The following is a 26,871-nucleotide window of genomic DNA, read 5'->3' as shown; positions in this document are numbered from 1 at the left end:
TGCGGCTACTGGGAGCCGAGCCTCCGCCGCCAGCCGCCTCCCGGGCAGCAGCAGCAGCAGCAGCAGCAGCGGCGGCGGCAGCGGCAGCGGCAGCAGCTCCGGGCCCGGCAGCCGCGGCGGCGGCGTCCCCCCCTCCCGGCCCCCAGACCGGCCGCCCCGGCCTCGGCTCCCGCGGGGGACACCATGTACTGGCTGGCGGCGCAGGGAGGCCGGCGCCCGGCGGGGATGTAAGCGCGGCTCGGGGAGGGAGAGGCCGCGGCTAGCCGCCGGGCGGCCCGAGCCCCCGGCCTCGGCCCCGGCCCGAGCGGGCGGGCGGCGGCGCCAGGCCTGCCGCGAGCCCCACGCCCGAGCCGGGCCGAGCGAGCGAGCGAGCGCCACGCCGGGCGGCCGGGCGGGCACCATGGGCCGGAACCCGCGTCCTCCGGGCACTCGGGGCCCCGCCAGCCCGCACCGGGGACCCCCGGGAGCCCCTGGCTGCCGCCCCGAGACGGTGGCCGAGCGGGCGGGCGCGTAATTCTACCGGAAGGGTTATTCTCTCGCTTCATTATTATTTTGGGGGGAGCCAGCGAGACAGCTCCTTTTGGGGCGCGCTGGTAAGGTGGGAGGGGGTGGGGGTTGGCCGATTTGATTCTTTTCGCGTGTTTGTAGAAGCGGCTGCCGCCGCCGCCGCGGCGGAGACGACAACAACTTGCTCGTTTTCAGGTTGGGTTAACGGCATGGAGAACAGTCACCCCCCCCACCACCACCACCAGCAGCCCCCGCCGCAGCCCGGCCCTTCGGGCGAGAGGAGGAACCACCACTGGAGAAGTTACAAGTTGATGATTGACCCGGCTCTGAAAAAGGGGCATCATAAACTATACCGCTACGATGGGCAGCATTTCAGTCTGGCGGTGAGTAGCCGGCGCGCCTCCCCGCCACCCCCACCCGCCCCCCAGCCGTGCCGGGGGAGTGGAGCCGACCGGCCAGGGACCCCGCTCCCGACCACTCAGCCAACTGTCAGCCGGGTCCCCAGTCCTGAAGTTTGACAAGTGTTCAGAGAAGGGGGGTTGCCCCTGCCCCTGGGGAGGAGGACTAGCCCTCCTATCCCACCCCCTTTCTTTTCTCCCCGCAGATGTCCAGCAACCGCCCGGTGGAAATTGTTGAAGATCCCCGGGTCGTCGGGATCTGGACCAAAAACAAGGAGCTGGAGCTGTCGGTGCCCAAATTCAAAGTAGGACCCCTCCCCCCTGCCCCGCGGTCTTGGCCCCCCCCCCCCACCGAGTTCGAAAATAACGCCAGTCCTGACCAAGCCCAGCCAGAGTTCCCGCCGTTCGGGGCTGGAGAAGTTTTGGCGGGGAGGGGGATAGTGCTGCGGAGAGGGGTGTCCCCTCTCGGCTAATGTAAACAAAATAACACTTGGTGAAACTGTAATCAAGGCGCTGATACAGTGTCCTGCCCGCTCAGCTGGGGGCTCGGAGTCTCCACCTGGCTCTTGCCCGCCCAGGAACTCGGCCCGGGACCCACCCCTCTTCCCAGCCTAGTGGATTAGGGGGACGACTTCCTAGCCCAAGGGGTCTCCCCTGGCCCAGCAGCAGGAAGAGGAGGCCAGAATGGGGGTGGGGGTGGGGAAAGAGAAACTGTTTCTTTTTCCCCTTTTCTTCCGAACCCAGAGGACTTCCACGTTCCAAACGATTTAATCCTCCGCTTCCCGGGCCCGCCCGCGTGCATTCCCCCCCTCATTTTTTTAAAAAAATTTTTACCCTTCATTGTTTTCAACAGAATACTGTTTTCCCTTCAGTTTCAATGTTCTCCAAATTCCCTTCCCCCTCGGCTCTTGCCAGATCGATGAGTTCTACGTGGGCCCGGTGCCTCCGAAGCAGGTGACATTTGCCAAGCTGAATGATAACATCCGCGAAAACTTCCTGAGGGACATGTGCAAGAAGTATGGGGAGGTGGAGGAGGTGGAGATTTTGTACAACCCTAAGACCAAGAAGCACCTGGGCATTGCCAAGGTGGTCTTTGCCACGGTCAGGGGAGCGAAGGAGGCTGTTCAGCACTTGCATAGCACTTCGGTGATGGGCAACATTATCCACGTGGAGCTGGACACCAAAGGTGAGTGGAAGCCGGTCCAGGCGGCCCACGGGGGAGGAGCCACAGGGAGATTTGTTAGCCTTACCATGTTCTCTTCTAGCTCCCCTCCTGTCCCGTTGGGAGGCCCCCCTCTTTCTTGGGATCCCCCACAAACTTTTTTCTCCTTGCCCCCTCCTGAGGGTAGAGTCACATGGAGCTAAATGTGTTGTCTGTTGCTAGGAGACAGGTATAATTTACCAAATGTGCTTGGTCCTTGGCTACCGCACCCCTAGGGACCCTCTGGAGGCTTCCACACTACTGACACACCTCAGGGCCCCTTTCCGAACCCCGGTGGCCTGGGTTAGACAATCTTTGGTATTGTGTCTGTGTTGGGGGTAGGGGGAGAGTTAGTTTATTTGTGGGGAGCTGAATGAGAGCCATGAGGATGTCTTTAAATACATAAAAGAGAAGGTCCCTCAACTAAGAAGAGTCCTCTAAGGATCCAGGGAACCCACCTCCCACCGGCCCCTTCTCCTTGGAAGTGGGAGCCAATCTAGGGCTCAGAGTGTTGTTTCATTGATAATGTTGCTGATAGAGCGGCCAGAGCAGGGCGGGCTGCTCTGGGTGCTTGAGGGTTGACACGGTGTCTTCCCTCCTCTCTCTTAAAGAGACCGCAGCATCTCCCCTGCTCGGGAATCCCGCTGGGTGCTGGCTCTGAGCTGGCCTCAGGGCAAGCTGCAGGAAGGCACACCTCCCATCCTCTGGTTCTGCAGCAGGTCTCCTCCCCATACTGGCGGGAGGGGCTTGCAGGATTCTAGGTATCCTCTAGAGTTTGCCTGTGACCTCTCTAAGGAAGTTCCCACCAATTTAAAAGAAGGTACCTACTGCTCTGAGGACCAGCTAGCCCTGTGGCAGACACTCTTGGGTCCATAGCCCACTGGGGTCCCTTAGGAAACTGCCTAAGAAGGTTTAAACGTAGCTTCCAGGGGTTTTGTGAGGACAGGGTTTCGGGACAATCAGTGCCCACCAAACGCAAGACAAGAAAATATAGACTTTTTTTTTTTTTTTTGCTTTTAATGATTAGAATGAATTGATTGAGTGGTCCTGGGTGAGCATACTTACCCCACAAAAACTTGCCAAGCCTGTACCTAGTTCTATATCTCCCCCAGTTTCTCAGTCAGGGGGCCTTGGGAGGAAGGACCCTTTTGAATTTTCATGCCGCCCTAGGTGACTGGAGCCTGATTCCCTCCTGAGAATTGAACATGAGCCCCCTCCCCCATCACATACCCACATCTTAAGGAGCAGCCAGGTCTCACCAAAATTTCATTTCTGCAAAAACCAAAACTCAAACCCAAAAGCCCTCAGAGACTGCTAACTAAGTTTGTATTTCAAGAAAGAGACCAGTAAAGTGTAAAGTGTAGCTCCAGGAATGGTCTCCTTTGCATATGTAAGCAGCTGCTTCTGAAGTTCTATAAATATGATATCTGAGCTCTGGTGTGTGAGTGCATCTCTCTGCTAGGGGTAGCAGCTCGCATAAGGGGCTCCAAGCAGTCCCCAGGCAACTTAGGGCCCCCGGCCTAGTTAGGAGCTTGAGTAGGAGCTTGTGGAGTTCACAGTAATATGCTACTAGAGTGTATCTTTGCAAACTCTGCTGTACGTTGGCCTGGCACCTCTGTGTCAGTTCCCAAGGCTTTCCTTCCTCTTGCTGCAAGCTCCTGGCTGTGGAGTAGAAGAGTGAAAAGATGAGGGAAATCTGACTCTCTGTGGAGCACCACAGCCCAGGCAATGGGAAGGGGCTTTGTGTTTGGGGAATTAAATTCTGAATTTCAAGATCAGAAAAATGATCCAGTTTAGCAGTTTTGTCATTCAGATGGGGATCCTGAACGAGGTCCTGAGGCAGGTGGGAATTCAGGGTCACACAGCATTGCCAGGCCTGGGGTCTTAGGCACAAGCGGCCCATGGAGATGCCAAGCAGGTTGGAATCCCTGTGGGTACTGCCCTGTCTTGGACCCTCACTGTGTACCCTTTCCCTGCCCGCCCATAGGGGAAACCCGTATGCGGTTCTATGAACTGTTGGTCACAGGCCGATACACCCCCCAGACCCTTCCAGTGGGTGAGCTGGATGCCATCTCTCCAATTGTGAACGAGACTCTGCAGGTGGGTTTACTGCTATCACTCTCCCCATCACCAGCTCTCTGACATGCCCTACCACCACCTCTGAAAAGCCTCACCAACTCTGCCGAGACACCACCCGGCCCCCCAACCTCTCCATCTGGAGACTAAGGCCTGCGGGAGTGAAGTCTGGCCACACCCACGGCAGAGCAGTGTCCCAAAGCCCTTTGTTCCTGAGCTTCCTTTGGAGTGGCACCCTGGGGGTCGGTCCTATTCCTGGTGGCCTCTAGCCTCCACAGAGCCCCTCTCTGTAACCCTCCATGGCCCAGGCTAAGATTTTCACAGACCCTGAGCCTGCTTTTACACATTGATGACAAACATTACTGTGTCTAGACTCCTTAGTGTCTGGTGTCCTGGGCACCCCTCTACCCTTGTTCCTAGAAAACAGAGTTCAGGCTCCCCCTTCCAGACCAAGACTGAATCCTTCCCAGGACACTTACCTGGACAGCTCTTTCACAAGGGAGAGTGTCAACCCAACTCCTCTGCATCTACCGGCCACCGGTAGGAATGAGGAGTATGCTTACTTGCTGGTCAGCTGGATTGTTCACAAGGCACTTTTCCTATGTCATGTCACTTTTCCTACTTAAATCCCAAAACTGGGAGACTGGGGGAAACAAAGCTCTTGGCCACCCTCGCACTCCCAAGACCAGAATTCTTGGTCATATGCCTGCCTGGAAGGTCTTTGATTTCTGACAGCCTGAGGCAAGAAGGAAATCTCAGCCTAAACCAAAATGTCTGGGTCATCTTTGTTCTCTGCCTCTCTCTGCCATCTCAAGATTCCCTGAGGATAAATGGCTATCCTCCTTGTTAAAGTTAGGACCATCCTGACATTTTCCTTAATGTTCTCCACATCTGTTCCTTGTCCCATAGTTCTAGAGCGGTCTGCGCTCTTCAGCAGCCAGCATGAGAATAGAAAACAGCCCTGTTCCGTTGCACCTCCTCCCCACAGTGGTCTCACATCTTTGTCTTGTCTCTTTCTCTCTGTAGCTATCAGATGCCCTGAAACGCCTCAAGGATGGTGGTCTGTCTGCAGGCTGCGGCTCTGGCTCCTCCTCTGTCACACCCAATAGTGGTGGGACACCCTTCTCCCAGGACACTGCTTACTCCAGCTGCCGTCTGGACACACCCAACTCCTATGGACAGGGCACCCCGCTCACACCACGCCTCGGCACCCCCTTCTCGCAGGACTCTAGCTATTCCAGCCGCCAGCCCACACCCTCCTACCTCTTCAGCCAGGACCCCACAGCAACTTTCAAGACCCGACGGCATGAAAGCAAGTTCACGGATGCCTACAACCGTCGCCATGAACATCATTATGTCCACAATTCTCCAGCAGTCACTGCAGTGGCTGGGGCCACGGCTGCCTTCCGGGGCTCCACAGACCTCCCCTTTGGGGCAGTCAGCAGCAGTGGGGGCAGCAGTGGCCCTCCCTTCAAGGCACAACCACAGGATCCGGCCACATTTGCCCACACTCCACCACCTGTGCAAGCTACCCCCACTCCTGGGTTCAAATCGGCTTTCTCTCCGTATCAGACCCCAGCGCCCCCCTTTGCCCTGCCTCCCGAGGAGCCCACTGCCACAGCCACCTTTGGGACCCGTGACAGTGGGGACTTCCGGAGGGCACCTGCGCCCCCACCCCTGCCACCTACTGAGCCTCTGGCCAAGGAGAAGCCAGGCACACCACCTGGCCCACCACCCCCTGACACCAACAGCATGGAGCTGGGTGGCCGGCCGACCTTTGGCTGGAGTCCTGAACCCTGTGACAGCCCAGGCACACCCACACTGGAGTCACCTGCAGGGCCAGAGAAGCCCCATGACAGCCTAGACTCTCGCATTGAGATGCTGCTGAAGGAACAGCGCACCAAGCTGCCCTTCCTGCGAGAGCAGGACTCGGACACTGAGCTGCAGATGGAGGGCAGCCCCATCTCCTCCTCCTCCTCCCAGCTTTCCCCACTGGCCCCCTTCGGCACCAACTCCCAGCTGGGTTTCAGAGGCCCCTCACCCCCATCCTCGCGCCCCTCCAGCACTGGCCTGGAGGACATCAGCCCTACACCACTGCCTGACTCCGATGAGGATGATGAGCTTGACCTGGGCCTTGGGCCTCGGCCTCCACCTGAGCCAGGCCCTCCGGATCCTACCGGTTTTCTGGGCCAGACAGCTGAAGTGGCCTTGGACCTAGCCGGAGACAGGACCCCAATCTCAGAGAAGATGGATGAGGTACCACCGTTTCTGCCCATCTGTCTGGGACTGGTTTTGTCTGTCTTGTGTCCCTCTCTTTCTTTCCCCCTAGAAACATTTAAGATAACTAGCTAAGACATAGAAGCAACAGGGCTTAGGGAAGCCAATATAACAGACTGCACTTAGAGAATAAAAAGAGAATGCAAAAAGCACCAGGGGCTGTAAGCAGCTGCTTTGACTCTGAGCTCCCTAGCAGCCATGGAGAGGAGAAAAATATGGCCTAGTTTTGGTGCTCTCGTTAGAAAAGGAGAGTCAAGACTTTTAAAATCTTGGGGATAAATTCTGGCTTGAGCTTTCTTTGATAGGAGTTTGCTGAAACCCCAGAGAGTATGGGCTGTGGTGATGGTTCTAAGCCCTCTTCTCTGTTGGGTGACTTGGGAATGATTAGGGCTGGTCCTGATGCACAGGCAGCTGGACCAGAGTACTGGGCTGGGCAAGGCCAGGTGGGAGTGGTGGGGCATTGTCTCCCAAAGCCTGGTGCCCTCTGAAAAGATGGGATACCATGGCAGGTGGGGAGGGCACTGAAATTTCCCTTCTCTGGCTGGCTCCAGGGTGAAGGACATAAAGCCTAGTTGGGGTCAGAGGGAAGGTGCTGACACATAGCAAGAAGTAGGCAAAGTTGACCATCCCGTACCCTTTCCTCACTTCATGGGGGTCTCATTGCCCAAATCTTTAGCCTCAGGAAGTCCCACCCAATAGTTAGGGTGTGGGTGCCAAGCGCCAGGAGGCGGTTAGGACACCTTCATTGGCTCTTCTCTGCCCCTTTCCTGGTCCAGGTTCCTGCCTTGACCCTCCTAGAGGCCTCCTTAGAGCCCATGGGCCTGGCAGGCATGAGCATTCCAGGGACTTAAGAGCTCTGTGCCCTTGTGGGTGGAGATGGGGGGAAATCCCTCCCTCCTGGGTCCTTTGATTAGGCCGGTTTGCTGCCTGAGGGAGGAACAGAAAGGAACTTCGTCTGGCTTGGAGGGGGCCGCAGGTGGCTGGGGCTTCAGGGGCCTCCAGGCAATTCTAGGGAAGTGGTTTCTGGCCTCAAGGGGTCCAGGCAGGGGGAGTTGACAGGTGTACAGAGGTTGGGAGTTACCGGCCCTGCCACTCACCCTTCATCCCTCTCTCCGGGCTGCTTGAGTTTGGGGGGTGTTTTCCCTGGTCACCAGCTGGTCCATGGCTGAGTAACTGGAGGCCATGGGCTCCCCCACAGTGGCACGAAAGGGGAGACTGAGGCCCTGAGAGCTAGAGTTGGGATAGCCCAGGGAGCCCTGAAGTACTGATGGCTCTCGGGCGCCACTTGCTGGCATCCTGGAGAGCAGCATGTGGGCTCTGCGAGGTGTGCTGTAGCCATAGCTCCAGCCTAGGCTGAAGTTGAGGCGGGGGAGCTACACAGGGGTCACGGGTCGGGGTAGAGGGTGAAGACTCCCTTCTTTACAAAAAATTGGCGGTTAAAAAGCTCTAGACTTTGAGCCTTGAGTCCCACCTCTGTCACTCACTTATGTGACCTTGGGGAAGGCACTTTCCCTTTCTGAGTCTCGATTTCATCATCTGCTGAATGGGCAGTGAGAGCACCTGCCTCACACAGCCTCAGCTTAAGTGAGACGATCCCCCGGAAGCTCCGGACACAGCCGGCTGTGCCGAGCGCTCAGAGCTCATCACATTCCTGCTGCTCGGCACCCTGGCTGGGCGGGGGCGGGGCGTCGAGGCTGGAACGGAGTCTGGCCACCCTGTGATTGGCTGGCGGCCGGCGCCTGGGTTAACCCTCTATGCTCCGTTGCCTTACCCAGTGGCTGCCCTGTTCAGTGGCTCTGTCCCAGACAGAGCTCCTAGAGAGTTTTTTCTAAGTGTCTGACAGATTCTGCTTGTCCTTCTCTTGTGTGTATGAGGATCCTGAGAGGGAGAGCATGTATGTATAGAAGGGACCCAGTAAAATTTAGAACTTGCTGCTGTTCCATCTTCCTCCTCCACCCCAGTTTCCCTTGGAGGTTTCCCTCACCTGTAGGTCTTACCTCTGACCTTGCAAGCTGCACAGATCCCATTCCCTCAGCCTTCAAGCACAGTCTCTGTCTCTTGCAACCTACATAAACTGTGTTTCGTCCTCAGCACGTTCACCCAGGGCAAAGCCTGAGCCACCTTCTGTCTTGTCCTGACACAAAAGCCAGGGGTGGCCCATCCCTCCCAGCCTTCCAGCTCTGCCTCCACCACTAGGAGCCCAATTCCAGGAGTATACATTGAACTCCTCAAAGCCCTATCCCAAAAAGAATGGCCAGTTCCTTCAGAGGCCATCCTGAGTCCTCTCTAAACCCACACCACACCCCTAGATTCCAGCAATAACCCCTCCCCAGGCCCAGGTGCCAGCTCTCTTTCTGATTGGCTGTGCCACCAGGATAGTGGCAGAGGTTCTCTTGTGTGTGTCTTGTCACCTGTCAAAAGGGGTCGCATGTTTATGCAGATAAGAAATGAGAGCGTATGTCCGTGGCACTTAGCCCTAGACTGGCCAACACCAAGCATGTGGTCACAAGACAAGGTGGAAAGAATAATGAAGGAAAAAGAAATAAAAACACACTTCCTATTTATGAGCCCTGAGTGCTGCTAAAGTCCCCCACCCCTGCTCCAATGTCACCTCTGCCAGAGTGAGGACAGCAGGCCAACTGAGAACACAGGGGAGCCACTTACTGGTTTAAATCTGTCTCCATCTCTTATTGGTTTTGTGGCCGTGGGCAAATTGCTTAAGCTATAAGTATCCTGATTTTCTCGTCATTAAAAATGGAGATAACAATAGGGGCATTCTGAGGATTAACTGAGTTAATAGACGTAGAGTGCCTAGAAAGGTGCCAGCATGGAGGAAGCACCATTGAAGTGTTAACTGTATTATCTTCTCTGAATACAAATTGAAAGAAAACCTCCTTCTCTCTGTTCCCTGTCCTTCTCCTTACCTTTTTTTTGTCTGGGATGTGCTGTATTTTTCCCACTTCATTCTGATTATGCTTTGCACCCTCCTGCTCATTCAGCTCCACAGGCGTACAATTTTTGTCTATTTCACCTGTCTCCCCACCTAGAACAGTGCCTCTAGGAGCTATTTGGTCTCCCAGGCTCACCTGACTTCTCTCTCTCCACTCTCTTTTTAGGGCCATCAGTCCTCGGGTGAGGACATGGAGATCTCTGATGATGAGATGCCCTCAGCCCCCATCACCAGCGCTGACTGCCCCAAGCCCATGGTGGTGACCCCAGGCGCGGCAGCCCCTTCTGTGCTGGCCCCAACCCTGCCGCTGCCCCCACCACCTGGCTTCCCACCGCTACCCCCACCACCACCACCACCACCACCACCACAGCCTGGATTCCCCATGCCCCCACCACTGCCCCCACCACCACCCCCACCACCTCCAGCCCACCCCACTGTGACAGTGCCCCCACCACCCCTGCCAGGACCACCAGGTGTCCCGCCCCCACCCATCCTACCACCGTTACCTCCCTTCCCACCAGGGCTATTTCCCGTGATGCAGGTAGACATGAGCCACGTGCTGGGGGGCCAGTGGGGTGGCATGCCCATGTCCTTCCAGATGCAAACACAGATGCTGAGCCGTCTGATGACAGGCCAGGGCGCTTGCCCTTACCCACCCTTCATGGCTGCTGCTGCAGCTGCGGCCTCAGCAGGGCTTCAGTTTGTTAACCTGCCACCCTACCGGGGTCCCTTCTCCCTGAATAATACTGGTCCAGGCCGTGGGCAGCACTGGCCACCCCTGCCCAAGTTTGACCCATCAGTACCACCACCAGGCTACGTGCCCCGTCAGGAGGACCCACACAAGGCCACAGTGGATGGTGTCCTGCTGGTGGTACTCAAAGAGCTCAAGGCCATCATGAAACGTGACCTGAACCGCAAGATGGTAGAAGTAGTGGCCTTCCGGGCCTTTGACGAGTGGTGGGACAAGAAGGAGCGGATGGCCAAGGTGGGTGGGTGCAGGCCACTCCAGGGTGGCCAGTGGGGTTGGGGCAGGGCCCCGGCCAGACCCCTCCTCTCTTCCCAGGATATGTCACTGGAGGACCCCTCCATGTAGGAGCTGCAGTACCTGTGGCCACTTTCAAGGTTCTGCCAACTGTGTTCTCTGATTCAGCAGCCACTAGCTGCATGTGGCTCTTTAAATTTTAAAATTTAAAATGGAGGAAATCACAAATTTAGTTCCTCCTTGGCATGTGCCACATTCAAAGTGCTGGTGGCGACCATACAGAGTAGCACAGCTGCAGAAAGTGCCTGCCATGGCAGGTAATGCCTCACCAAGGGGCCCTTCAAAGCCGGCCCACCTCACTTTCCCTCATACCTCCTGTAACACAGAGTCTTGTCTTTTTTTTTTTTTTTTTTTTTTTGTAGAGACAGAGCCTTACTTTATGGCCCTCGGTAGAGTGCCGTGGCTTCACACAGCTCACAGCAACCTCCAACTCCTGGGCTTAAGCGGGAGTCCCGAGTAGCTGGGACTTCAGGCGCCTGCCACAATGCCCGGCTATTTTTTGGTTGCAGTTTGGCCGGGGTCGGGTTTGAACCCATCACCCTCGGTATATGGGGCCAGCGCCTTACCGACTGAGCCACAGGCACCGCCCCTAGAGTCTTGTCTTGACCACTTTTTTGCTTTTCAATATATTATGGTCTATTTATAACTTACAGATAGTCTGTGAGGTTACAGATGAGAGAAATTTGTCTTGACTATTTTAAACTCCTTCAGTCACTATCCTCTATCCCAGCCCTTTATGTTCCCCTCATCCGGAGGTGACTGTGTATATCAGTTTTGCTATCCCCTCCCCCCTCAAAGCATGCTTTGGGAAATGATGCCAAGACTTAAGAGCTTGTTCTCTGCAGCACAGGTAAGCAACACCTGTCAGAGCCTATTTCTCACCTGTACAAGAGGGCAGTAAAACCAGAATGAACCATCTAAAGTCAGTGATGCACAACTCTTTGTGGCTCAGCCTAATCTCATTGACCATAGCAGATTAGTAATGGTAGTAGCTGATTGCTATTCCATTAATAATGCTAATAAAAAAGAGCCACCAGGCCTCAAGTGTTGTGCTCTTTTTTTTTTTCCGAGACAGAGTCTCACTTTGTTGCTCTCAGTAGAGTGCTATGGCATCACAGCTCACAGCAACCTCCAGCTCTTAGGCTTAGGAGATTCTCTTGCCTCAGCCTCCCGAGTAGCTGGGATTATAGGTGCCCACCACAACACCCAGCTATTTTTTTGTTGCAGTTTGGCTGGGGCTGGATTTGAACCTGCCACCATTGGTATATGGGACTAGCACCCTACTCACTGAGCCACAGGTGCTGCCCAAGTGTTGTGCTCTTAATGGAGCTATTTTTGGTTAATTTTCACAGTGTCCCTTTGAAGGCAGAGCATTTCAGAACTGTAAGGTCTAAAGCCTACTGGGTAACAGCATAGCATGGCCAGGAATGTGGACAGTGAGCACATAGTTACCTCAGCAGCTGTTATCACTTAGAGGAAGGCAGGTTGCTCAGGGACAGCTTCCTGAAGGGTTGGTGGCAGTGCTGTAACTGTGGTCGCTGTCCCCTCCTCTCTCCACCTAGGCTTCGCTGACTCCTGTGAAGTCAGGCGAGCACAAGGATGAGGACAGGCCGAAGCCCAAGGACCGAATTGCCTCGTGCCTGTTGGAATCATGGGGCAAGGGTGAGGGCCTGGGCTATGAGGGCCTGGGCCTGGGCATTGGGCTGCGTGGGGCCATTCGCCTGCCCTCCTTCAAGGTCAAGAGGAAAGAACCACCTGACACAGCCTCGTCCGGTGACCAGAAGCGGCTGAGGCCTTCAACCTCCGTGGATGAGGAAGATGAAGGTCTGTCTGTGCCCTGCCCCCCACCTCCATCTACTTACTGGGTGCTGGGGTCCCCTTCTGCCCCATCCCCCCAGCCCAGCTATAGCATGCCTCCTTCCTCACAGAGTCAGAGCGGGACCGGGATGTGGCTGATGCCCCCTGCGAGCTGGCCAAACGGGACCCCAAAGGTGTGGGAGTGCGGCGGCGCCCAGCGCGGCCCCTGGAGCTGGACAGTGGTGGGGAGGAGGACGAAAAAGAATCCTTGTCAGTATCCTCGTCCTCATCAGCGTCTTCCTCATCGGGGTCCTCTACCACCTCACCCTCATCCTCGGCCTCTGACAAGGAGGAGGAGCGGGAAAGCACAGAGGAGGAAGAGGAGGAGGAAGCTGAAGAGGAAGAGGAAGAAGAAGGTCCCCGGAGCCAAATCTCCTCCTCCTCAACCTCATCCACATCAGATAAGGTATCCGAAGTGCTGGGGAGGTCTCGGGGTGTGGGTTTGGGTGAGAGGACCCAGGTAGTTAGGCTCACCTGTCCTCTCCTCACTGTCACCAGGATGAAGATGATGAGTACAGTGATAACCGGGATGAGTCTGAGAATGATGATGAAGACACAGCCCTGTCAGAGGCGAGTGAAAAGGAAGATGGGGACTCAGATGGAGGTGAGTGGGAGGCTGTGGCAGCCAGACCTGGCTGGGGCTCCGTGTTCACAACAGGGCAGAGCCTGAGCAATTGTCAGAAATACTTTTCAGGGGAGCTGGGTGTGGTGGCTCCCACCTGGGAGGCCAAGGTGGGAGGACAGATTGAGCTGAAGAGCTCAAGACCAGCTTAAGGAAGAGTAAGACCCCATCTCTACTAAAAATAGAAAAACTACTCAGGTGTGGTGGTAGCCACCTGTAGTCTCAGCTACTTAGGAGGCTGAGGCAGGAGGATTGCTTGAGCCCAGGAGTCTGAGGTTGTTGTGAGCAATGATGTTGTGGCACTCTAGCCTGGGCAACAGAGAGACTCTGTCTCAAAAAAAAAAAGAAAGAAATACTTTTAGGGCAAAATTTTGTGCTTTTAAGATTTTTTGTTTTCTTTACTCACCACTATACTAACAAGGATGCTTTTGAAAGGTTAACTCATGAAAACACACATACAAGATATTATATAATTCCATTTCTATGAACTGTCTAGAAGGGATACATCCAAAGAAAAAAGAGCTGTAACCCAGACTAGAGGGCAATGGTCAATGATAGCCCACTGCAGCCTTGAACTGCTGGCCTCAGCCCCCCAAGTAGCTCAATTACTAGCATGTCACCATGCCCAGCTAATTTTTGGATTTTTTGTAGAAACAAGTGTCTCTTTGTTGCTCAGACTAGTGTCAAACTCCTGGCCTTAAGTGATCTTCATACTCTGGCCTCCCAAAGTGCTGGGATTAGAGGCATGACCCACTGTGCCTGGCCAGGACAGAATGTAGATCAGTGGTTCCTCAGGGCTGAGGGGAGGATAGGTTAAAAAGGGTTCAATAAAGGACATGTGGTTTCTTTTTGAGCTGATGAAAATATTTTGGAACTAGGTAGAGGTGGTGGGTGTATAACATGATAGACGTTACTAAATGCCATTGGAATTATTCACTTCAAAATAAACAATTAATTTTATGTTATGTGAATTTTGCCTCTTAAAAAAGCAAAGATGACTAGTTAACACAGCTCCCCCCACACACACACACATATCTGAGGGCTGTGTTTAGCTGAGGTGCTGCCAGTTCTGGGCCTCTGGTGAGGCTCCTGTAATAATACGGTGCTTTCTCATGTGTCTTGCCACCCAGAGACTGTGAGCATTGCGACCTGCAAGGCTGAAGCTGCATCCTCCAGCGAGAGTTCTGAGTCTTCCGAGTTTGAGTCAAGCTCTGAGTCCTCCTCTTCGTCCTCAGAGGATGAAGAGGAGGTGGTGGAGAGGGAGGAAGAAGAGGAAGAGGAGGAAGAGGAGGAGGCTATGGCGATGGCTAATGAGAATGCAGCTCCTGCAGCCCCTGAGGACTTTGAGGAGGACAGGGAGGAAGCATCTCTGGCCCCAGTGGTACCTCCCAGGATGGACTTGCTGAGCATGGACCAGGAGGTGGACATTGAGTCTGAGGCCCCCAAGGAGCTGACCCCCACGCTGGAGGAGCACCCCTTGCCTGTGGATGTTGAAGAGCCTGCAGGCTGCAAGGAGTCCCCTGAGGAGCTGGGCCTGAACCAGGAAGGGGCTGTGGTGCTGTCTCCAGAGCCCCCTGCCAGGGAGGTGGAGGCCCGGCCCCCATCACCCCCTGAGCAAGCTCCAGGTAACACCTGCAGCCTCCTGGGAGGGTGAGGGGAAGTAGGCAGGATGTCCTCACCTTCTGAATCAGCCTAGCTCCCTGGGGTTAATCACGTCACCTTCCCGAGCTCAGTTACCTCTGTAAAACCAGATCAACAGAGAGTGCCCTCCCTCTTGGGGTCATGTGGGGGGATAGAGTGAAATGATGTATAGTGTGTTGGCCTTGAGCCTGGCACATGGTAGGCAAACCCAAAAGGGAACTGTTGCTTTTGTCATTCCTTGGTGCCAGTATTTCCCCCATGGTTTGGTCCTTAGACCATTAGGTCCTATGAGATGCTTCCATAAAGCGGGGCTTGGTATCCAAGGTGACTTTAGTGATAGGTGGGTGGGGGAGATCTTGGGGCACTGAGCCAGGTGTGAAGGTGTGGGCAGTACACACACCTATGATGATGGAGCTTCACAAGGCATAGAAAGGCTCCAACAGGGGGCGGCGCCTGTGGCTCAGCGAGTATGGCGCCGGCCCCACATGCCGAGGGTGGCGGGTTCAAACCCAGCCCCGGTCAAACTGCAACAACAAAAAAAAAATAGCCGGGCGTTGTGGCGGGCGCCTGTAGTCCCAGCTACTAGGGAGGCTGAGGCAAGAGAATCGCGCAAGCCCAGGAGTTAGAGGTTGCTGTGAGCCGTGTGACGCCACGGCACTCTACCCGAGGGCGGTACAGTGAGACTCTGTCTCTACAAAAAAAAAAAAAAAAAAAAAAGAAAGGCTCCAACAGGCTCAGCGCCCATAGCTCAGTGATTAGGGCACCAGCCATATACACTGAGGCAGGCGGGTTCGAACCCAACCTGGGCCAGCTAAGCAACAATGACAACTGCAACAACAACAAAATAGCCAGGCGCCTGCAGTCCCAGGTACTTGGGAGGCTGATGCAAGGAAATCGCTTAAGCCCAAGAGTTTGAGGTTGTTGTGACGCAACAGCACTCTACCGAGGGCGACATAGTGAGACTCTGTCTCAAAAAAAAAGAAAAAGAAAGAAAGGTTCTAACAATACCATCCAGTAGAGCTTTGTGGCATGATGGAAGTATCTTCTGGCTATGTTCTGCCATGTGACTAAGCTCTTGTAGTGTGTGGCCAGTGGCACCATGGAACCAAATTTGTAATGCTATTTAATAAGTTTTAACTTACATAGTCACATGTGATTACCACCTACCTTGAATAAGCCCTTCAGGAAAAAACAAAAACTGCAGGTCGACCCTCGACCACCACTAGTTTTAATTACAAGAATCCACTTACATGTGGATTTTTTCCAACCAAACATACATGAAAAATATTCATGAGATGTGAAACCCATGTAGAGGGCAGCCTCATATATGTGGGTTCTGTAGGGCCATCTAAAGGACTTCAGTGTGTGCAGATTTTCATATACTTAGGGGTTCAGGAACCAATCCCCCTGGTATGCCCAGGGACAACTGTGTTTTGTTTATTGGCTACTAACCATGGCCTTTGGATATTGACTTAGTATTAGTTCTCTTCTGTGTTCCCAGTATTATTTTAGGCACTAACAATACAGCGATGGACCAAACAGACAAAATTATCTGCCCTTACAGACTTTATAGTTGAGGGCAGGGTGACAGATGACAACAGACAAATTAGAAATTGCGTTCTGTAACAACAAAGGTAAATGCTAGGAGAGCAACCTTCAAGCTCTGACAATTCCTGCAGAAAAGAGACTGGTTGAATTTTATTTCTTTACAGACCAAATTTTCTTGGGACACAGGAACTTTGTTCTGAACATACAATGTGAAAGGCTAGCAACCACATCTCTTGCTTTAGCCCAGCATCATTTGTGAAGCTCCTACTGTATGTCTGACACTGGGTAGGCTGCTGAGCAGTCCTCAAGTGGTTTAGCTGAAGATGGACAGTCCCGCTTGTAGACCTAGAGGGTTGTGAGCTAGTCAGGTATCAGAGCATATAACAGGCACCTAGAGAGGTTTAAACCAAATAGTAATGGTCTTGTTTTTGCCCTTCTTTCTATAGAGGATGACCTGGAACCAGAGCCTGAGCCCCCTACAATGCTCTCTTTGCCGCCGCAGCCACCATTGCCACCCCACCGGCCTCCCCGGCCACCTAGCCCACCACCAGAGCCTGAGATCATAGAGCCCCCTCACACATCCGTCCCTCTAGAGCCTCCTGCTGAGGACCAGCCCCCACGTACTCCAGGCCTCTGTGGCAGCTTGGCCAAGTCCCAGAGCACAGAGACTGTGCCGGCCACGCCAGGTGGGGAGCCCCCACTATCGGGGGGCAGCAGTGGCCTGTCACTGAGCTCCCCACAGGTGCCTGGCAGCCCCTTCTCCTACCCTGCCCAGTCCCCTGGCTTCAGCAGCGGGGGCCTCCCACGGACACCTGGCCGGGACTTCAGCTTCACACCCACCTTCCCTGAGTCCGGCGGGCCCCTGCTGCTACCTGTCTGTCCTCTCCAGGCTGGCCGGCGTGATGAGCGCACGGGGCCCCTGGCCTCCCCAGTGATCCTGGAAACGGGCCTGCCTCTCCCTCTCCCTCTGCCTCTGCCCCTGCCCCTGGCATTACCTGTACCCGTCCTTCGGGCTCAGACTCGGGCCCCTACCCAGCTGCCACCCCTGCTGCCTGCTACCCTGGCCCCTTGCCCGCCCACCATGAAGAGGAAGCCGGGCAGGCCCCGGCGTTCCCCGCCATCTGTGCTCTCCTTGGACGGGCCCTTGGTCCGGCCACCAGCAGGAACTACCCTTGGAAGGGACCTCCTGCTCCTGCCAAGCCAGCCACAGGCCCCCGTCTTCCCCAGTACCCATGATCCACGGACGGTGACCTTGGACTTCCGGAACGCAGGAATTCCAGCGCCCCCACCACCGCTACCCCCCCAGCCTCCTCCACCCCCACCTCCACCACCTGTGGAACCTGCCAAACTGCCCTTCAAGGAGCTAGACAACCAGTGGCCCTCTGAGGCCATCCCACCAGGCCCCCGTGGGCGTGAGGAGATCACGGAAGAGTACATGGAGCTGGCCAAGGTGCGGGGGCCCTGGCGCCGGCCACCTAAAAAGCGCCATGAGGATTTGGTAGCAGCTTCAGCCTCCCCAGAGCTCTCGCCCCCCCAACCTTTCTTCCGACCCCGCTCAGAGTTCGAGGAAATGACCATCCTGTATGACATCTGGAATGGTGGCATTGATGAGGAGGATATTCGCTTTCTGTGTGTCACCTATGAGCGGCTACTGCAGCAGGACAATGGCATGGACTGGCTCAATGACACACTCTGGGTCTATCATCCTTATATCCTGCTGGACGTGGGGGGGTCACACCTGTTGGGATGCAGAACTCCTACCTCTCTGGGCCCCATCTTTTCTGTGTATAGAGGTCTACCTGCATTCCTGAAGGTGAAAGCATGTGTCACTGTCACCTCCTAGTACTTTTTGTGTGCCGGCACCATTCTAGGCTCTGTATTGAGTCATCTCTGGCACTTCTCAATACTTCCTATGTGCCAGGCCCATCTCACCCCCCAGAGTTAGCAGGTCTTGGCCAAACGTAACAGCAGGATTGTAGGACTTAACAGTAACAGGAACTGGCTGAGGGTTCACTTAGCCTGAAGTCTTCATCACCTAATTTAATTCTCCCAACGGCCTAGTTAGGATGAGGCTATAATAATTCTCATATATGAAGACATTGAGGTTCTGAGGATAAGTGACCTGCCCAAAGCCACACAGCTACAAAGTAGCAGAGCTGAGATTCAAACCCAGGCAAATCTGGCTGTAGAATCTGGGCCCTTGACCATGCTATCTTGATGCTTAGTTACCATAACCCTATGAGGTTGAAGCTGTCATTATCCCTCAGTTATCAAAGTAATTTACTGAGCACTCACTCTGTGTCAGCAAGTCTGTTAAGGACCCTAAGCATATTTAATTATTCATAGAGGCATCATTGTTGACCCAATTTACAGATGGGAAACTGAGGCAGAAAATGGTTGAGAAACAAGGCTAGGCAGCTGGGTACTGACCATTTTGGGCCATGTGGAGGTTTGACAGGGATGAACTGAGAGAGGGGAGGCTAGGTCCAGTAGGACAGGACCCCTGAGGGACCAGGAGGGGACTCTGAGAACATCTTGTGTGGCCCTTAACTCACACCCACCTACCAGCCTCTCTTCAGCTAAGAAAAAGAAGCGGGATGATGGCATCCGTGAGCATGTGACGGGCTGTGCGCGCAGTGAAGGCTTCTATACCATTGACAAGAAGGACAAGCTTAGATACCTCAACAGCAGCCGCGTCAGCACTGATGAGCCCCCTGCAGACACCCAGGTACTGCCACTGGGGGCCCAGACACACCAGAGCCTCTGGGCTGGGTAGCAGGAGAGGATCACTCCTAGAGGCTGGGTCACCCAATAGTGTGTGGGGTTGTGGACTAGCAGGGGTGAGAGAAGGTTACTCACCTGGGTTCCCAAATGTGGGGGGTTAGCTGAGAGGTGGGCAGGGCCTTGGGGCCAAGAAAGAGCTCGTCTTTGTCCTGTTGGCACCAGAGCAGCTCCAAGGGTTTTTTTTTTTTTTTTGCTCCAAGGGGTTTTAATCGAGGATGTGAGTAGAGTTGCATTTCCAAAAGATTCAGGGAATATTTTTTGAGTACCTGCTATATACCAGGTACTATTCTGGGCTACAGCAGTGAATAAAGCAAAATCCTTTTCCTCATAGGATTTCTATTTTAGTGGAGGTAGGAAAGAATGAAGAGAACAGTAGGCATGTGATTCCAGGATGAGAAAGCAGAAGAAAGGGTTAGGTGTTGGCAAGTCGAGGTCAGAGGTCGTGTTTGAGCTAGACCTGAATAAAGCAAGGGAATGAGCTGCATGGATAGCAGGGAGAGCCCGCAGAGAAGTAGAAAAGGACTTCAATTAAAAGTTAAAACAGGAGAGGGGTTGATCAAATCCAGTAGGTCACTCACACACAGAGAATGGCATATGCAAAGTCCCTGAGGCACAGAGGACCTCAGCAGTGTGAAAGGAAAGGAAAAGGCCAATTGTGGCCAGAGAGTCAGAGGACAGGTCATCGGGGTCCTAAGGGCTGTGGTGATGAGGTTAGACCTGTGTTCTGTGCATGGTGGCAAGCTGAGGCAGGGTTTTATAACAAAGTGACAAGAGTGACATGGATTGGTCTGTGAATTTTTAAAGCTCATACCTGCTGCTATATAGAGCTGACTATAGTGGTTGCTTTAGTGTCCAGGCCAGACATGAGGGTGGTTGGACTTGGGTGGGCTGTGAGGGTGCATTCAAATGAACATTAGGAAGTAGAATGGAAGGACTGGGGCCAGATTGGATACAGGAGACAAGGGAATTGGCAGGACAGCCCAGACACAGGTCTTGCTTGTGGGACTGGGTATCTGGATGCCCTGAGATGGGAAGGCAGATGGTGCCTTCACTGTGGGAAGCTCAAGTTAGGGGGTTTCTGGAACATCCAGGTAGAGAAGGTCTGGCGGGCATTTAGACATATGGGTATAGTAGATCTTGGGAGGGGGATTTCCAATCCAGGGACCTGAATTTTGGCATCATCACGATGGTGACGAAGGTCCTGGTGGGACAAGCTCCCCGCAAGGGAGCTCGTGGTGGGCAGAGACCTGGGAAGCTCCAGGGGTTAATGGGTGGTGCTGAGGGTGTTAAGTAAGGGTGTAGGAAGGATCTGGTCTTTCAGGTGCTAGGGGGATGTCAAGAGGAGCCTTGGTGAGAACCATGGTGGGGGTCAGTCAGAACAGACACCTGCCATCCTTCAAAACGTTCAGCCAATATGAAGAAAAGACAGGAAAAGTCAGGGAAGCTGTTGTCATAGTCACTTTAAAGATGGGAAGAACTTGAGCATGTTCAGCTACAGATGGGAAGGAGAAGGCAGGGAAGCAGTGAGAATTAGGGACAGGTAGATACAGAGAAGCCTGTAGTGAAGAACCTAGGATGTTGGGGATGACTGAGACCCAGAGCATAGGGTGGAGTTGCTAAGGGTGATGGGGCCCCAGGCCCTACTGAACCATGCGCCTCATCCTCGCTGTCCTTGCAGGGCATGAGCATCCCGGCCCAGCCCCACGCCTCCACTCGGGCCGGCTCAGAGCGGCGTTCAGAGCAGCGCCGCTTGCTGTCCTCCTTCACTGGCAGCTGTGACAGCGACCTGCTCAAGTTCAACCAGCTCAAGGTGAGGCCAGTCCCCACCCCAGGGCAGTGGGGGTGGCGATGGGACCTGAGACTGGGGCTCAGCTCTCCTTTCCCTCCCACCTCCTTTCCCACCCAGTTCCGGAAGAAAAAGCTCAAATTCTGCAAGAGCCACATTCACGACTGGGGCCTGTTTGCCATGGAGCCCATTGCAGCTGATGAGATGGTCATAGAATATGTAGGCCAGAACATCCGCCAGGTAGGGGCTGCCTAGTGGGACAGGCCCTGTCTGTGGGCCCTTGGGTGGGCCAGTCCCAGACTGACACCTTTTTGCGGCCAGGTGATCGCGGACATGCGGGAGAAACGTTATGAGGACGAGGGCATCGGTAGCAGCTACATGTTCCGGGTAGACCATGACACCATCATTGATGCCACCAAGTGCGGCAACTTCGCTCGCTTCATTAACCACAGCTGCAATGTGAGTGCCCAGCAAGAACTGTCTCTGCCCCTGCCTCTGTGCCAGGACCTATACACCCCTGGTATGGGAATCAGCTCTGGTCAGCCAATGAGTACAGGGAGGGAGGGTAGGGGACATGGGGCCTCATCCAAGGAACCCTTTTCGGGGGCTGGGCATAGTGGCTCACACTTGTAATCCTAGCACTCTGGGAGGCCAAGGCCTGTGGATTGCCTGAGCTCAGGGGTTCAACAAGACCAGCCTGAGCAAGAGCAAGACCCCATCTCTAAAAATAGCTTCGCATTGTGGCAGGCACCTGTAGTCCCAGCTACTTGGGAGGCTGAGGCAGGAAGATTGTCTAAGCCCAGGAGTTTGAGGTTGCTGAACTATGATGCCAAGGCACTCTGTTGAGGGCAACAAAGTGAGAGTCTTGTCTCAAAAAAAAAAAAAAAAAGGCTCAGTACCCTTAGCTCGTTGGTTAGGGCACAGGCTACATACACTGAGGCACTGAGGTAGGCGGGTTTGAACCCAGGCCTGCTAAACAACAATGACAACTGCAACAAAAAAATCTGAGCATTGTAGCAGGCACCCATAGTCCCAGTTACGTGGGAGGGTGAGGCAAGAGAATCTCTAAAGCCCAAGAGTTTAAGGTTGTTTTGAGCTGTGATGCCATGGCACTCTACTGATGGCAACATAATGAGACTCTGTCTCCAAAAAAAAAGAAACATTTCTCCTCTCAAAAGTTTTTTCATCTGTAAAATGGGTACTATGAGGCTTTTTCTTTTTTCTTTTTCTGAGATACAGTTTCACTCTGTCACCCTGAGTAGAGTGCTCTGGTGTCATCATAGCTCACAGCAACCTCAAACTCTTGGGCTCAGGTGAACCTCTTGTCTCAGCCTCCCGAGTAGCTGGGCCTACAGGTGTGTGCCAGGACACCTGGCTAGTTTTCTATTTTTAGTAGAGACGGGGTCTCACTCTTTTTTTTTTGTGGTTTTTGGCCAGGGCTAGGTTTGAACCCGCCACCTCTGGCATATGGGACCGGTGCCCTACTCCTTGAGCCACAGGCACCGCCTGGGGTCTCACTCTTGATAAGGCTGGTCTTGAACTCCTGAGATCAAGCAATCCACCTGCCTCAGCCTCCCAGAATGGCATTATGAGGCTTTTCTTACCATGTAAAGGACTAATGGTGCTCAGGAAGTGGTTGGTTTAATTAATTGATACTTATGCAGTTCTCTGTGCTGGCATTTTTGTGTGCCTCTATTGGTCAGGCTCAGCCCTCCTAGGGTAAAACTGTCCTGCAGAACTTTTTGTAGGGTGGAAGTGCTGTGCATCTGTGCTACCCAGTGCATAGATTAGCCTTACATGGTACTGAGCACTTAAAATATGGCCACTGCAACTTAGGAACTGAGTTTTCAATTGTTTTTAGTTTTAATTAATTTAAACATAAATAGACACTTATGGCTAGTGACAACTGAGTGCCAAAAGGCAAGGGCAGGAAGCTTGAAGAAGGAGTCCGGCTGGTTGTGGGTGGATACCCCTAACTTTAGGTTTCAAGTCTTGGCATTACTATTTAGCATGTTACTGTAGGGTAGTTACTTACAGTTTCTGCACCTCAGTTTGCTCATTTGTAAAACAGGGACAGTAACAGTCCTTCCATGTAGGTGATTGGGAGGACCAAACAGGTTATTACTCGTGGGCCCTCTGATGTGCTGACAAAGCAAGTCCTTCATATGTGCTAGCAGGCAGGCATGACTGTGACTTGTCTGGGCTGAAGGAGGCTGGTTGAAACTTTTTTGTGACTATCCTGTGAGATCTGAGGGATAAGAAGGAATGACCAGGTGAAGTGAGCAGGGCAAGTGAAAAGGGCATGTTCAAACGCAGTGGGGATTGGCTCAGCACATGTAGCTCAGTGGTTAAGGGTGCTGGCCACATGCACCAGGGCTGGTGGGTTTGGCACTGGCCCGGCCTGCTAAACAACAATGATAACAACAACAACAACAACAAAAACCCAGCCAGGCATTGTGGCAGGCATCTGTAGTCCCAGCTACTCGGGAGGCTGAGGCAAGAGAATCGTTTAAGCCCAAGAGTTAGAGGTTGCTGTCAGCTATGATGCCACAGCACTCTACCGAGGGTGACATAGTGTGAGACTCTGTCTCAAAAAAAAAAAAAAAAAAGGCAGTGGGGAGAACTTCTGGTTGAGAGATAAGAAGAGGGCATGGGTGAGAGTATAGGATAGGCAGGGTCAAGGGTGACCAAGTTACTCAGCCTTGTTAGTTGAAGAATCAAGTTTCTGTAAAAGTTGAGGCAGGTTACTGGGAGGTGTGGAGCCATGGGGCGGCCAGATCTGTTGTCCATTGGAAGGGTTTCTCTGGATGCAAGATCAGGGGTCAGCAATGATGGAGGGCTGAGCATGGCTGGTGGCAGCTGAGGAAGGTAGAGGGCAGTGGGTAGAATCAAGAGGTCCTTAGGCAGTAGAGCCCTCCAGACGTGGTGGACCAGATCAGGCACTGGTAAAGGTCATCACTGGGAGACAAGGGACTGGGGACCTGGTACACGGTGTGGCCACTGCCCAGAGCAGAAGCAGATGTGAATTTAGGCTCAAAGATGTCTTCTGGAGCTGCCTCTGGCAGATAGAAAGTAAGACTTAGGGGTTTGGAGCAGGAGCCAGCAAAACTTTTCTGTAAAGGGCCAGATAGTTAATAAATATTTTTGGCTTTGTGGCCCAGATGATCTCTGTAATGTAGCCACCACCACCACTGTAACAAAATCAGCCACAGATGATATGAAAATGCATGGGTAAGTGGGTGTGGCTGTGTGCCAATGAAACTATTTGCAAAAATAGGCAGCTGGGGGCCCATATTTGCTGGTGCCTTGTCTAGAGCTCAGAAGTGAGGCCTTGGCCAGGAATGTAAATTCGGGAGTCAATTGCACTATGAACAAAAATGGAAGCCCTGGGAAATGTTTATCGTCGTCATTATTTAGTATCAGGGGGAAGGGGTCCTTGTCATCCAGGTTGGGGGGAGCCTGAGGCCTAGTGGTGACCAGTAGGCAGTAAGTCAGGCCTGGAGGACAGGCTTGGTTGGGTTTGAGGGGGCTGCGGAGGTGGGACCTGGGTGGGCCTGGGTGGGTCAGGGGCTCACCTTCTCCTTCCACCTGCCTGCAGCCCAACTGCTATGCCAAGGTGATCACAGTGGAGTCACAGAAGAAGATTGTCATCTACTCGAAGCAGCACATCAATGTGAACGAGGAGATCACCTATGACTACAAGTTCCCCATTGAAGACGTGAAGATCCCCTGCCTCTGCGGCTCAGAGAACTGCCGGGGGACCCTCAACTAGACCCCAATGCCAAAATCAATGGACATCAGCTGCCGCCCGGGGCCCGGCCCCACCTCCCACCCCCATTTCAGGTGCTGTCCTCTGCCCAGCGGCCATGTCAGGGCCTGGCGCCCCCCAACACTACCCCCAGGACTCCCGCAGCTCCAGCTCCCAGTGGGAAAGGGCTTCTCTGTCATTCAGCCCATGTCTCTTTCATTTTTTAAAAAATGCTCCTTTCAGGATTTTTGTTTAACTCCAACGTAAACTTCTCTCTTTCTGTCTCTCTCCACCTCTTCCTATCTCTTTTTTTTATCTTTCTCTGTCTTTTTCTCTTTCCTCAGCCTCTTCCCGTAAATGCTGCTACATTGTTTTGTCCTCTCTTTATTTTCTTCCTCATCATAAAAAGACATTTTAACCGTTGAAATGTGAAGGCAAAGTCAGAAAGGGGACCCTGCTGGGGGCTGCAGAGGCCTCGGTGTGACTATTCATATCTGCCCATGTTCTTGGAACCTGCCCGGCTCAGGCACTGGGCCTGGTGGTGCAGGGAGGAGTGAAGGTGCTAGGCCACTGGCCTTGACCTTGGAACACTACATACCGGAAGGCCCCCCTCTCTGTCTGTGGATGCAGTGAGGAGACCCTACACCTCCCCCTACCTGCCTCACAGCCAGTCCCTTCCCCAGCAGCCTGGGGGCGCCATTTATCCGGGCAGACCCTGGTGGAGCCAAGCTGGGCCCAGGCAGGAATTTCCAATCTGGGCCATCCCTGCCACCCCATACCCCTCCACCCCCAAAACCTTGGGTTCAATGTTTACTTTTTCATTCGGATGCCAGCAATGAGGGAGCCTCCCAGAGGCCCCAGTGTGGGAAGGGGACGCTGGGAAAGGTCACCCCTCTCTCTTCTGCCCTTGCCTTTACCCTGGGCGCAAGGGAGGCTCCCAGGGTAGGCGGGTCCCCCAGTCCCACCATTACGGGTTGTCTGACCATCTGCATGTGGCATTTGTTTGTTTATAAGCTTCACCCGCTCACCCCCAGCTCACAGCCCACCTCCTCCTGCCAGCAGCCCCTCACTGCAAGAAGACCAGAGCATATTTATTTTCAGAGTGAGCAGGATATTTCTCCCAGAGAAAGGAAAATCTTGGAAAAGATTTTAAAAATCAAATTGAAGTCTTTGACAGTTTTTTTTTTTTTCCTTTTAACCCTTTTAGCAACTTCCCATTATCCTCTTCAGGTTTATTTCCATGGATTTTCTTTCCTTGTGTGTGTGTAAAATCAAAACAAAGGGGGAAAACAGGTTTTTGAAGTTCAGAACCAACTTCTGTATATAGGCTGCCATAAAGGACTTTTTCTTGGGAACATTGTTTCTTGTAGAAACACGTGGGAAGACTTTTTTGCTCATTTCTTTGTACTTAAAAAAAAAAAAAAAAAAGACACAAAAGCGCATCCCCCTGTACCCTAGGAAGCAGAGCAGGTGTGTAAATAATTTCTGGAAAGTGACTGTTGTGACCAGGAGTCCTCACCAAGATGAGAGCGCTCCAGGCAGACGCAGGCGGCTGGAGCCTCTGGTATCTCAGCTTGTGTCAAGCTTGTTATCATGTAAATTCTGTACAAAGAATTGTTATTTTTCTCTTTTTTGTCGTTGGTGGTTTTGTTGTGTTTTGTTTGTTTTCTTTTTTTAATTTCTTCACCCTAGGCCCTCTCTATTAAAGACTGTGCCCACTGATTTCAAGGTTGAGGAAATCGGTGGCATTAAGGCACAGAGGGGGTACCTGGGCACAGCAGCGACCTTCTCTTCTGTTTGCAGTTTTCTGCCTAATTGTGCAACTGAGGAAATATTTATTTTTCACATGCAGAAACATGTAGTCTGTAGGGATGGCTGATTTAAGTTACTCGTGCAGCCCCCAAGGGGCTGTCTTTATCTGATCCCCATCCCCCCATAAAAGTGGGGGGATGTGAGGAAAGCAAGGGAGTGGCCCAGGCTTACACCTCCCCTGGCCTCACCTTGCCCACCCCCAGTGCCCAGTTCTGACCTTGGCCAGCCTTTACCAAGCGTGAGGGACTGGACCTGCCCATTCCCTGGGACCCCCCTCCCCCCAAATGGTTTGCATTAATCCAGAAATGTGTTGGCTCATTTTTCTTTCAACTCCTTCATTTTCATTGAACAGATCTCTGCTTTTGAAGAGTCTGGGGTCTCTGCTACTTTTTTGTTCCTTTTCTCCCCCCTCCCCAAAGAAGAGAACCAATAAATTTTAGGGATGTTTGTGCATATAGACTCTGTCATCTGTATGTAACTTGTTTTGAAGAGAAGTGTTTCTGTTGCGAGTGTGTCTTGCTGTAAATATTTGTTCATATTTTTGTGAATTCAATACTATGTACCATTGTATTATAGTAACTTTTATAAAGCAAACCATAAATATACTGACTTTTCTTACAGA

General features: G+C 53.2%; 1 protein-coding gene across 1 annotated transcript; it reads left to right on the top strand.

Moving 5' to 3' along the window:
- On the top strand, positions 1-26,871 carry SETD1B (SET domain containing 1B, histone lysine methyltransferase). The gene is made up of 17 exons (XM_053586958.1): positions 1-227; positions 703-890; positions 1,112-1,210; positions 1,821-2,091; positions 4,094-4,206; positions 5,209-6,438; positions 9,576-10,394; positions 12,014-12,275; positions 12,380-12,714; positions 12,807-12,912; positions 14,061-14,555; positions 16,566-17,828; positions 18,681-18,847; positions 20,582-20,713; positions 20,810-20,929; positions 21,011-21,148; positions 24,288-26,871. The coding sequence occupies exons 2-17, from the start codon at positions 717-719 to the stop codon at positions 24,459-24,461; spliced, it is 5,898 nt and encodes a 1,965-aa protein (XP_053442933.1). The 5' UTR covers positions 1-227; positions 703-716; the 3' UTR covers positions 24,462-26,871.

This window comes from Nycticebus coucang, chromosome 4 (assembly GCF_027406575.1).
Source record: "Nycticebus coucang isolate mNycCou1 chromosome 4, mNycCou1.pri, whole genome shotgun sequence".
Lineage (NCBI taxonomy): Eukaryota > Metazoa > Chordata > Mammalia > Primates > Lorisidae > Nycticebus > Nycticebus coucang.
Note: the sequence above shows the minus strand (reverse complement) of the source record. Positions and strands in the feature narration are given on the sequence as shown.

Coding starts and splice junctions, on each gene's coding strand:
- SETD1B (XM_053586958.1), top strand. CDS start 717: ATGGAGAACAGTCACCCCCCCCACCACCACCACCAGCAGCCCCCGCCG. Junction 10,395..12,013: donor AGAAGGAGCGGATGGCCAAG/GTGGGTGGGTGC, acceptor CTCTCCACCTAG/GCTTCGCTGACTCCTGTGAA. Junction 20,930..21,010: donor TAGGCCAGAACATCCGCCAG/GTAGGGGCTGCC, acceptor TTTTGCGGCCAG/GTGATCGCGGACATGCGGGA.